The following is a 10,457-nucleotide window of genomic DNA, read 5'->3' as shown; positions in this document are numbered from 1 at the left end:
CAAGAGGGTTATAATCACCTCTAATCTTCCATATGCACCTAAACGGTTGTTCATATGTGTAAGTGCTTCCGAAACCTCCTTCAGGAAGGATGGGGCTTCCGCAACGTTCCTGTTCCAAGTGGAACGGGTACGTTTTCCCAGTGTTATCCAATCTCACTGAGTGGGTAGTGCTATGACCACAGTGACTGGTCTTCTTGTTGCGAGCCCCGGCCTACACTAAAAAGGGGTGCAGGAGGCTCGCACAGGACACTGGAAGGGGCAGCATCCATGGCACTTTGGTAGGGATCCCAATTCGTTGGTCACCGACGTGACCGTGGCGGAACATCCGGGCCAGGCCCTCACTCAATGAATCCATGAGAACCGGTAGAGGGCTGGGTTCCATATGTAGAAACCTAAGTGGATCCCATATGTGTAAAGTCCACGGTATAGCCTCAGAGCCCGTGTTTCCCCGGCAGACTTCTGCCATTCCCAAGAGGGTTATAATCACCTCTAATCTTCCATATGCACCTAAACGGTTGTTCATATGTGTAAGTGCTTCCGAAACCTCCTTCAGGAAGGATGGGGCTTCCGCAACGTTCCTGTTCCAAGTGGAACGGGTACGTTTTCCCAGTGTTATCCAATCTCACTGAGTGGGTAGTGCTATGACCACAGTGACTGGTCTTCTTGTTGCGAGCCCCGGCCTACACTAAAAAGGGGTGCAGGAGGCTCGCACAGGACACTGGAAGGGGCAGCATCCATGGCACTTTGGTAGGGATCCCAATTCGTTGGTCACCGACGTGACGTAGAAAGTGACCGACTGAAAGGGAACGTCTCAGTTTGTCCCTTGTCCCCTGAAGGAGGGAACAGAGACGTCACGTCACGTCGCCACGGCTGCTGTACCACCGCTGAGCGGCCGGGTCACAGACTCGACTCCTCAGCAAAAACCTGGTATGCATTGCACCAGCTGCCATTTTATACTCCCGCTGTGATCAGCGGCAGCTGGATGCAATCATCACATGCCAATGTGCATTGGCTCGTTTAGTTTACACTCTAAGTGGATTGGTCTCTCCAAGCGAGATCCCAATTTGTCGGTCACCGATGTGACGTCTCCATTCCCTCCTTCAGAGAACAAGGTTTACATACGTAACCAAGATGTTTCCTTTGTTACAGCCGTAAACAAAGCAGTGCTGTGGGTATTAACGCTACTTTAAATGCATTATACAGAGGCAAAATTAAAAGAAAACGCCATGTAAACTTTTCTGAAAACAGTCAGTTCCCCTCAGAGATACATTCATATAAACCCTACCCCCAATTCTATATTTAGGATTTTCTTCCAATATTTTGCGCATTGTGGACAATGACAGCAATTTGTCAACTGTGACAAATTCGGCCAGTGACAAATTCATCAACTGTCCCGAGCGTCTTTCACGTTGGCCCCCGGGCCATCGGGCAGTCCTTATTGTCGAGCCCTGATTTCTCTCTGTTTATACTGCATTTTCTCATATAATAAAATAGAGTAATATTACACAAAATGATGACTTTCTTATTACCAAACCTTCACTTCAGCTTATCAGTAGTAAACTAAAACTCAGTTACCCATATTTGTAAGAGACTTACATTTTGTAACAGAAAAAGGCAGCTTTGGTAGCACATGAAAACCACAACTCTGTTTACTCAAAGCTACAGCTTTTAGAAAGCACAGGTTCGTGCTGCTTTGAAATACCTTTATTAGACTACTTGGACACCTAGGAGTCTTGCAAACCACTTGAGATCCAACGAGGTTCTTGTCACTAGATAAGCAAATATCCCTCTCATTCTTTGCCTTGTTTGCCAAAGCCTTACTCTCTTCTACATTACCTCCATCTAGAGTCACATTGAGGAATTTTTCCCTACTTCAAAAGTGAAAGACAGAAGACGTTCTCTATAATTCTTACCCTTTACGACTTACTGGTCTTTCTAAATCAGAAGATTCAAAGTGAGTTCAGAAGATTCAAAGTGAGTACACCAAGCCCTTTTTCCATTCTCTACTGTCAGTTTGTGTCTCCAGTTTTCATGTGTAATGTTAAGTTCAGCAATTTAATAATGTTATATGTGTCATTCACGGCAAAAACACTGTTTTATCTTTTTGAGGTAAACAAACTATAGCAGAATACAGAGTTTTATTAGAGAACTATGCAAGGGAGTGTATAACATACTTGTAGCATACTATGTTAATTTGTTGCATTTTTCATTCTATTTTGTGGAAGTTATATTGATAATGTACGCTGTATACAACCAGAATGGACACCTCTAAAATGGTTTACAGTACAATTGCTAGAGGAAAAAGTGCTATTTTTCAATTTACATTTGTACATTCTGACCCTTAATGGTCAAGCCTGTAATATCATGTGTTGGTGAAGAGTGGAATGAATGAAATCCTTGCTGAGTCATATCTATTTCTATCCATAGCTTTAGATCCATCTGTTTTCTTCTAAATGACGACGAGTTACATTGAGATTTCTCCATGATCTTAATACCTAAAAACAGAAAAACACAAAGCAGGTGTTAAATGTTTCACATTACTTATCAATAAATGCAATCATTTAATTCAAATATGTAAACACATTTATCACCTGTAGTGACTGGATTTGAAGGGGCCATATTTACTCAAGCCCATGTATTTGGCTTGTTCATCGGTAAGCTCAGTCAGGTGTGCATCAAAAGTCTGGAGATGCAGGCTTGCAACATACTCATCTGGTATACAAAATAGTGAATCAGTTCATGATGTCATTTTATCCAAATATGATTTGGTACATTATGAAATATGGATGAACAATATTGAATTCTTGAAGTCCATTGCATTGTTACCCAGTTTCTTGGGAAGAAGATAGACATCTTGCTTGTAACGGCCCTCAGGAGCATTGAATAGCTCGATCAATGCCAAAGCCTTTCAAAAAGTATACAGACAACTAAACATGTCAACACATTTGAAGAGACAACCTATCCGTTCACTATCCACAAAATAATTTCAAATCCAATATGGCCCAAGGCTGTCATACTTCCATTTACATTGTGTCGTACTAAATGCAAATGTTCTTTTAAAAGTTTTATTGCTCTGCCCAGCCAGTCTTTAATGTTTAAGTAAAAGTGGAAGAACTTCAGCCTTTAGGCTACCAACTTAAAACCTCATTGAAGTGAATGTATTAGCAAACTGCTTCCATACCTGTGTGGTGGCTGTGATGGAAAGCACGTATATGGGTACAGTGGAGGAGCTTAGATTAAGAACACGGCCCTGGAATCAAACAGGGTAAAACAATAACTTTGCCACTAACGTTAATGACCAATAAGCCATGAGGGTTGTAATGAGGAAATGTAGATTATAGCTTCACTTGATTTACAAATGTAGGACATGTTCCTAAATCCATTGGTTTGCACTAGTTTGTAGCGCAAATAGCTTTACCGTTTACTGCATTTTGTTATTTTTCTAGTGATTTACAGTTAGTGGATAATGAATCAGAAATCTTGCACATTTACAGGAAATAGCTTCCTAACGTGATGAAAAATGAGGTGAATATGTTCTATTTTTTTCACCTCTGCAAGGAGTACTATTCTCTTGCCATCAGGCCAAATAATGTGATCCACTTGCGCTCTCACATGTTGCCATACTAACTCTGGGGTTCTCAGACTGTTCTGAAAGTTCAGACAAATGACAAGAAATGTGACCAATTAAATTGCAAGCATTCAACGGTCGTCACTAATCGTGTGTTATATCATGTCCTACAGCCACTTACAACATCGATTTCTGTATTGGAGCGTCCCATATTGCAGACAACGCAGCCATTCTTCATTAGGTCCATGTGTTCCCTCACAACAACGTTTTTGTTACCTGTGTAGAGACAAACGGTCAGCTGTCAAAGCAAACAGTGTAAGGCAATAGTACAACAAAGGCTTATGTTTTATTTAGGATATTGCACAACTTGCCTGTGCAGGTGATGACCATGTCCACTTGTCTTACAACATCACCTAGTTTGGCCAATCGAAAGCCATCCATGCTAGTCGAAATACAATTGGCTGTCAGGGGTGATACTGTGGAAAATATAACTTTATGGAGAGTTTTTCAGATAACTAATATCTTACCATGCTTGTAGAGCACAGATGGGGTCGATTTCGGTTACATACACAATGGACCCCATCGCTTTCAGAGCTGCAGAACAACCTTTTCCCACCTGTGGGCACCAATATTTACACTTACGCACACAAAACAGATAGCAGGTGACGGACACTGTTCTCAAGTGGCATATTGACAATAGAAACCATACGTACCTCTCCGTATCCACATACAGCCACCTGCTTTCCCCCAAACATGATATCAGCGGTCTTTTTAAGACTGAGAGAATAGGAACAAGTAGGTTTAATCATATAAATACTGTGCTTTAATGGAGAAATACTTGCATTGTTATCTTACCTATCCAGAATGGACTCCCTGCAGCAGTAGAGGTTATCAAATTTTTGTTTAGTGACCGAGTCATTCACATTTATGGCTGGCACACATAGTTTTCCAGCTTTAGAGAGGTGATGAAGCCTGATATATGTGATGCAAAAACATTTGCAAAGTTTCATTGTGTGAACACCCAAGTGTCAATTCAGTGTAATCATCTTTCCACCAAATGTGACAAATAACCAGGATTAGAAAGTGACTCAACCTGTGAATGCCTGTGATACTTTCTTCAACAATACCCTTGACTTTCTTGAAGAGGTGAGGATATTTCTTGTATATCCAATGTGTCATATCTCCTCCATCATCGAGGATCTAAAGAAGAAAAGACCATTAACAAACTTCTATTTACAGGTGAAAACAGACAAGATAAGAGACACTATTGATCCTTAAAGGGAAAGCGGTCCCATATCACTTAAGGCACTCGTACCATGTTTGGCTCCCAGCCCTCCTCATTTACACAGCGATCAATACACCACCAGAAGTCATCCTCAGATTCTCCCTTCCATGCAAACACTGGAAAATCTGCCAGAGGGCAAGACAAGGGAGAAATCAAAGGTAAATAATCACATGCAAAAAACTAAAATCTGAGTCTTTTACTTTAAAAATTTGTGACAATTAAGACTGAGTTTATTTTACCTTGCTCTGCTAAAGCAGCTGCCACTTCATCCTGAGTGGAATAAATATTGCAGGCTGCCCACCTACACTGAGCCCCTAATACCATCAGAGTCTCAAACAGCACCTGTTGAGTAAAAAAATAAATAAATAAATAAAAAAAAAAAAAAATATATATATATATATATAGATAGAGAGAGAGAGAGAGAGAGAGAGAGAGAGAGAGAGAGAGAGAGAGAGGTTTTTTTTTAAATTAAACAACACAATATTTTCCAAAATTTGTGACAATTAAGACTGAGTTTATTTTACCTTGCTCTGCTAAAGCAGCTGCCACTTCATCCTGAGTGGAATAAATATTGCAGGCTGCCCACCTACACTGAGCCCCTAATACCATCAGAGTCTCAAACAGCACCTGTTGAGTAAAAAAAAAAATATATATATATATATATATATATATATTAGCCATTACCCTTCTCTTGAGTGTCACAAAATCCTTCATAAATCATTCTAAAATGTTAATTTGGTGCTCAAGAAGCATGTATTATTATCAGTGTAAAAACAGTTGTGCTGCTTAATATTTTTGTGGTAATAGAAAGAGAACAGTCAAAAGAACAGTATTTATTTGAAATAGAAACCTTTTGTAATATTATGAATGTCCTTACTGTCCATTTTAATCAGTTTAATGGATCCTTGCTGAATAAAAATATTAATTTCTTTTAAAAAATCCTACTGACCTCAAACAGTACAACAGTAGTTTAAACTGTAGTTTAAATATGTATTTATTATTACTTATATTTATATATTTTTATATTGTATAATCAGCTGAGGTAGGGGGATATGGGAGGTGTTGGGGGTTTCATGTGTCATGTTTTGTAGGTTTTGTTTTTGTATGAGTTTTTTTTTTCTGTCAGCACGATACAGTATAGATTCAAAATGCAGTGAAGGGAGTACAGATGACACTTACAGCTGTCTGGGCCGTGACGTGGGTGCATCCCACTATTTTAGCCGCTGCCAATGGTTTCTCACCCTGGGCAGCTTTTCTCAAGGCCATCAATGCAGTCATCTCTTTAATTAGTAAAGGTACACATATATTTATTACTTTTTTATATATACTGTACAATGCATATTTCCTGTTTTATAACCATACTCTATGCCTACCATCCTCGGCAAGTTCTATCTCTCGACGACCAAAGCCTGCCAGTTTGATGTTTTTGATACAGAAGTCCCTGCTCCCTTTAGAGTTAATCTGTTGCATGTCTCGAGGAGAGACCTCATCTTCTGGATTTTCTGCATCTGAACCTCCTGAAAAATGAGAAAGGAAACCAGAATGGAAATTGGGATCAAAGATTGCGATGAAAATACAAAGAGCGGCCAAAAATATAAATTTTCCAGTTTGATAGAATTTGTGTGGCATCTACCTGAGCTGTTACTGTCTGTAGAGGAATGAGAAATAGAGTGGGACAGAGAGAGGCGTCCCGTCTTTGTTAATCGACTGTCAAATTCTCGCGTCTGCTCAGGATACTGGATTTGCTAAGGAAAAAAAAATATATATTTTTTTGTATATTTAATATAATGTAATTTATATAATGTAACCTTTTATTGCAGAAAAAATAATAGAATAATTATAATGCTTTTAGACTCTAATGGTAGAAATATTGAAATGGCATTAAATGCACAGAAGCATATACTTTATACTATTTCAGGTACAGGCAAGAGATCTTGGAGACCAAATATACAGTAACTATCACTTGCTCACTAACTTACACATTAAAGAACGAAAGAAAACTTGAAATTAAGCACAGCAAAAGATTTACGTGTTTGTTCGTTAGGGTAAGCACTAGTAGTCTACTAAAATGCATTTATATTTAAACAAAGGTGCTCGGTTTAAACTCGGTGCATTTAGTTTATCAAACCAGAAACTTACCCCTACCACATGTGGTATAAAAGAGACAGATTGCTTCTCACAGAGAGATTTCCTTTGGCACACCCTGGGGTCAAGTGTTTAAGGACAAAGTAGAGGTAAGGAAACTAAATGGCTCTCAGATTCAAGGCTTTTTGGTGTTTAAACCCAGCACATTTAGGTTACTATACCCAGATATGTACCCTTACCCCACCTTGTAAGAAACAAGCAGTTCGCTTCTCACAGAGACTGTCTCCTTGACACAACCTGGAAGCAAGGGAACTCAGCAACATTCAGATTCATGGGTTTTCTTTTCCAAAGTCGGACCTCAGCACTTCTATACTTTTATCGTAGTGCTCCTGTGGCTCAGTGGTAGCATTAAATGCACAGAAGCATATACTTTATACTATTTCAGGTACAGGCAAGAGATCTTGGAGACCAAATATACAGTAACTATCACTTGCTCACTAACTTACACATTAAAGAACGAAAGAAAACTTGAAATTAAGCACAGCAAAAGATTTACGTGTTTGTTCCTTAGGGTAAGCACTAGTAGTCTACTAAAATACATTTATATTTAAACAAAGGTGCTGACGCTGCTCCAATATATAAGCAAATAAAATAAAAATAAATAACACTGAATAAAAATGGAATAAAATTATCTTGAGCACCAGGATAGTACAAATCTTTTCACAATCTACTATAGAGTTATGAATGAAATTGTTTTGTCATATTCAGTAAACCAATATAACATTAGTTCAAAATTACTAAATTAACTTTTACTAATAACAAAAAAATATATATATAATAACCACAAGAAGGACTATATCTGTTTCAGTGCTGCAGTTTTAAGTCTTATGACCTAACAAAAAAGCAAACAGATAGATTGCAACTTCCATCTAAACAGATTAGAAATACCTTGATGTTAAGAGATAACACGGCATCTTTTGATTCCCTGTTTTTAGTGAGACTAACCAAGCTGTAGACTTTCCTCATGGTGTCTGATCCTCTTGAGAAATGCGTAGAATAACTCCCACGTAAGCATTTAAAGGCTGAGCCACAACAGTAATTGTCATGCCATGATGTTAAATGAGCAGGCTAGAGAAGCATGGATCCACTGTCCGATGAAATCCTACACTGTGAGACCAAAGCCTTTACAATAAATTCAGAGTTCTCTGTCCGCTTACATGATTCGACAATGATTAAAGTCTGAGAGGTCACAAAAGTTCCCACAAGTCATTTATTAATTCTGGCCAAGTGCCACTAGCTGCTACTGTGTGGTTTTAGTGCACTGGTCTGTGTTCAGCCCACGTCCCTGTTCAGGGTTGTTAATGATAATCAAGAACAGGTTATTCGGTTACACCTCATTTAGCAGGCGTTTTATCCAAAATGACTTGCTGTTCTCTTACTAAAGGGACAGTCCCCTTGGAACAACCTGGCGTCAGGTGCCTCTTTCAAGGGCAAAATGGAGGTAAGGCAATTCAAGGCTTATGCTTTCTGCGGTTTAAACTCGGTGCATTTAGTTTATCAAACCAGAAACTTACCCCTACCACATGTGGTATAAAAGAGACAGTTTGCTTCTCACAGAGAGATTTCCTTTGGCACACCCTGGGGTCAAGTGTTTAAGGACAAAGTAGAGGTAAGGAAACTAAATGGCTCTCAGATTCAAGGCTTTTTGGTGTTTAAACCCAGTACATTTAGGTTACTATACCCAGATATGTATCCTTACCCCACCTTGTAAGAAACAAGCAGTTCGCTTCTCACAGAGACTGTCTCCTTGACACAACCTGGAAGCAAGGGAACTCAGCAACATTCAGATTCATGGGTTTTCTTTTCCAAAGTCGGACCTCAGCACTTCTATACTTTTATCGTAGTGCTCCTGTGGCTCAGTGGTAGAGCATTGCGTTAGCAGCGCAAAAGGTTGTGGGTTAGATTCCCATGGGAGGCATTAAATGCACAGAAGCATATACTTTATACTATTTCAGGTACAGGCAAGAGATCTTGGAGACCAAATATACAGTAACTATCACTTGCTCACTAACTTACACATTAAAGAACGAAAGAAAACTTGAAATTAAGCACAGCAAAAGATTTACGTGTTTGTTCGTTAGGGTAAGCACTAGTAGTCTACTAAAATGCATTTATATTTAAACAAAGGTGCTGACGCTGCTCCAATATATAAGCAAATAAAATAAAACTAAATAACATTGAATAAAAATGGAATAAAATTATCTTGAGCACCAGGATAGTACAAATCTTTTCACAATCTACTATAGAGTTATGAATGAAATTTTGTCATATTCAGTAAACCAATATAACATTAGTTCAAAATTACTAAATTAACTTTTACTAATAACAAAAATATATATATAATAACCACAAGAAGGACTATATCTGTTTCAGTGCTGCAGTTTTAAGTCTTATGACCTAACAAAAAAGCAAACAGATAGATTGCAACTTCCATCTAAACAGATTAGAAATACCTTGATGTTAAGAGATAACACGGCATCTTTTGATTCCCTGTTTTTAGTGAGACTAACCAAGCTGTAGACTTTCCTCATGGTGTCTGATCCTCTTGAGAAATGCGTAGAATAAGAATAGATTATAATATCTTTGTTTAATTTTCTCTTGATTTTTCTTTCTAATTTATAATTTAGTTGAAATAAGATATTTATGAAATGTCTTTAATTTTATTTTGTCATGTTCTGAATGCAGCTTTCTTAGGTTACCAAGCTGTTTATTATTTGATAACCTAATTTAGAAACAACCTACGTTTTTTGTTATGAAATCAAAGTCAATGGATAGCTGCTTCAAGTCTTTCCCTCTCATCATATCCAGTGAATGCGGAACCATTCCAGCGGAAGCAGAGAAAGTAACGCCGCCTTGTGGTGAGTTTATTCAGTGCTGTTTGGAGCTGTGGAATTGGATTCTTTGTCGGTTTAGGGTGAAATTTTGAATATACGTTTTACAAATTCTCAGGCTTTTATAGCATGCATGCTGTGCAGACGATCTTAATGCTGTTTGAAAAAGCTCTAAAATAAAGCTGTCCCATAAACCCCATTAACATAGGTCTAAACAATTTTACAAACTGTCTCACTGCTCCCTCTGTTGGAATTAATCTGCTATAAGCAAACATATATATATATATATATATATATATATATACTGTACATGTATATGTATATATAAATGCAGAAAAACTACTTCAATGTCTATAAAAGTAGTTTTATATTATCTATCAATTTTACCAACATAACTGATTGTTTAATAAGTCAAAAGAATAAGCAATAAGAACTTTAATCCACTTACATTTTTTGTTGTGCTGAAAAAAAAAACATTTGTTACAGAAGACAGAAGTTTAGGTGTTACATACAGTGGGTACGGAAAGTATTCAGACCCCCTTAAATTTTTCACTCTTTGTGATATTGCAGCCATTTGCTAAAATCATTTCAGTTATTTTTTTTTCCTCATTAATGTACACACAGCACC

The 10,457-nt window shown here is 38.0% G+C and overlaps 1 protein-coding gene across 5 annotated transcripts; it reads right to left on the bottom strand.

Annotated features, from left to right (window-relative positions):
* Positions 1-2,099: 2,099 nt before the first annotated feature.
* Positions 2,100-8,154, bottom strand: LOC107573985 (putative adenosylhomocysteinase 3). 5 transcript variants are annotated; one of them, XM_016260452.1, is made up of 17 exons: positions 7,887-8,154; positions 6,487-6,598; positions 6,227-6,370; positions 6,033-6,133; positions 5,378-5,480; positions 4,884-4,978; positions 4,662-4,768; positions 4,424-4,540; positions 4,282-4,345; positions 4,096-4,184; positions 3,940-4,010; positions 3,750-3,844; positions 3,550-3,648; positions 3,182-3,250; positions 2,827-2,905; positions 2,592-2,712; positions 2,100-2,495 (listed from the first exon to the last, which is right to left on the bottom strand). In XM_016260452.1, the coding sequence occupies exons 1-17, from the start codon at positions 7,962-7,964 to the stop codon at positions 2,489-2,491; spliced, it is 1,551 nt and encodes a 516-aa protein (XP_016115938.1). In that variant the 5' UTR covers positions 7,965-8,154; the 3' UTR covers positions 2,100-2,488. The 5 variants fall into 5 exon arrangements, with proteins under 5 accessions (XP_016115938.1, XP_016115952.1, XP_016115966.1 ...); XM_016260466.1 differs by having other exon boundaries at positions 7,944-8,154; XM_016260480.1 differs by lacking the exon at positions 3,182-3,250.
* Between the last annotated feature and the right edge of the window lie 2,303 nt (positions 8,155-10,457).

This window comes from Sinocyclocheilus grahami, unplaced genomic scaffold (genome assembly GCF_001515645.1).
Source record: "Sinocyclocheilus grahami isolate Dianchi unplaced genomic scaffold, SAMN03320097.WGS_v1.1 scaffold31.1, whole genome shotgun sequence".
Taxonomy (NCBI): Eukaryota; Metazoa; Chordata; class Actinopteri; order Cypriniformes; family Cyprinidae; genus Sinocyclocheilus; species Sinocyclocheilus grahami.
The sequence above is the reverse complement of the archived record's forward strand: the minus strand, read 5'-3'. Positions and strand labels throughout refer to the sequence as shown.

What these genes read in the sequence shown, in the direction of transcription:
- LOC107573985 (XM_016260452.1), bottom strand. Translation starts at nt 7,964, where the DNA reads ATGAGGAAAGTCTACAGCTTGGTTAGTCTCACTAAAAACAGGGAATCA. An exon ending in AGTATCACAGGCATTCACAG is followed by an intron (nt 4,541 to 4,661) that starts GTTGAGTCACTT and finishes CACATATATCAG; the next exon opens with GCTTCATCACCTCTCTAAAG. An exon ending in CTGTATGTGGATACGGAGAG is followed by an intron (nt 4,185 to 4,281) that starts GTACGTATGGTT and finishes TGGTGCCCACAG; the next exon opens with GTGGGAAAAGGTTGTTCTGC.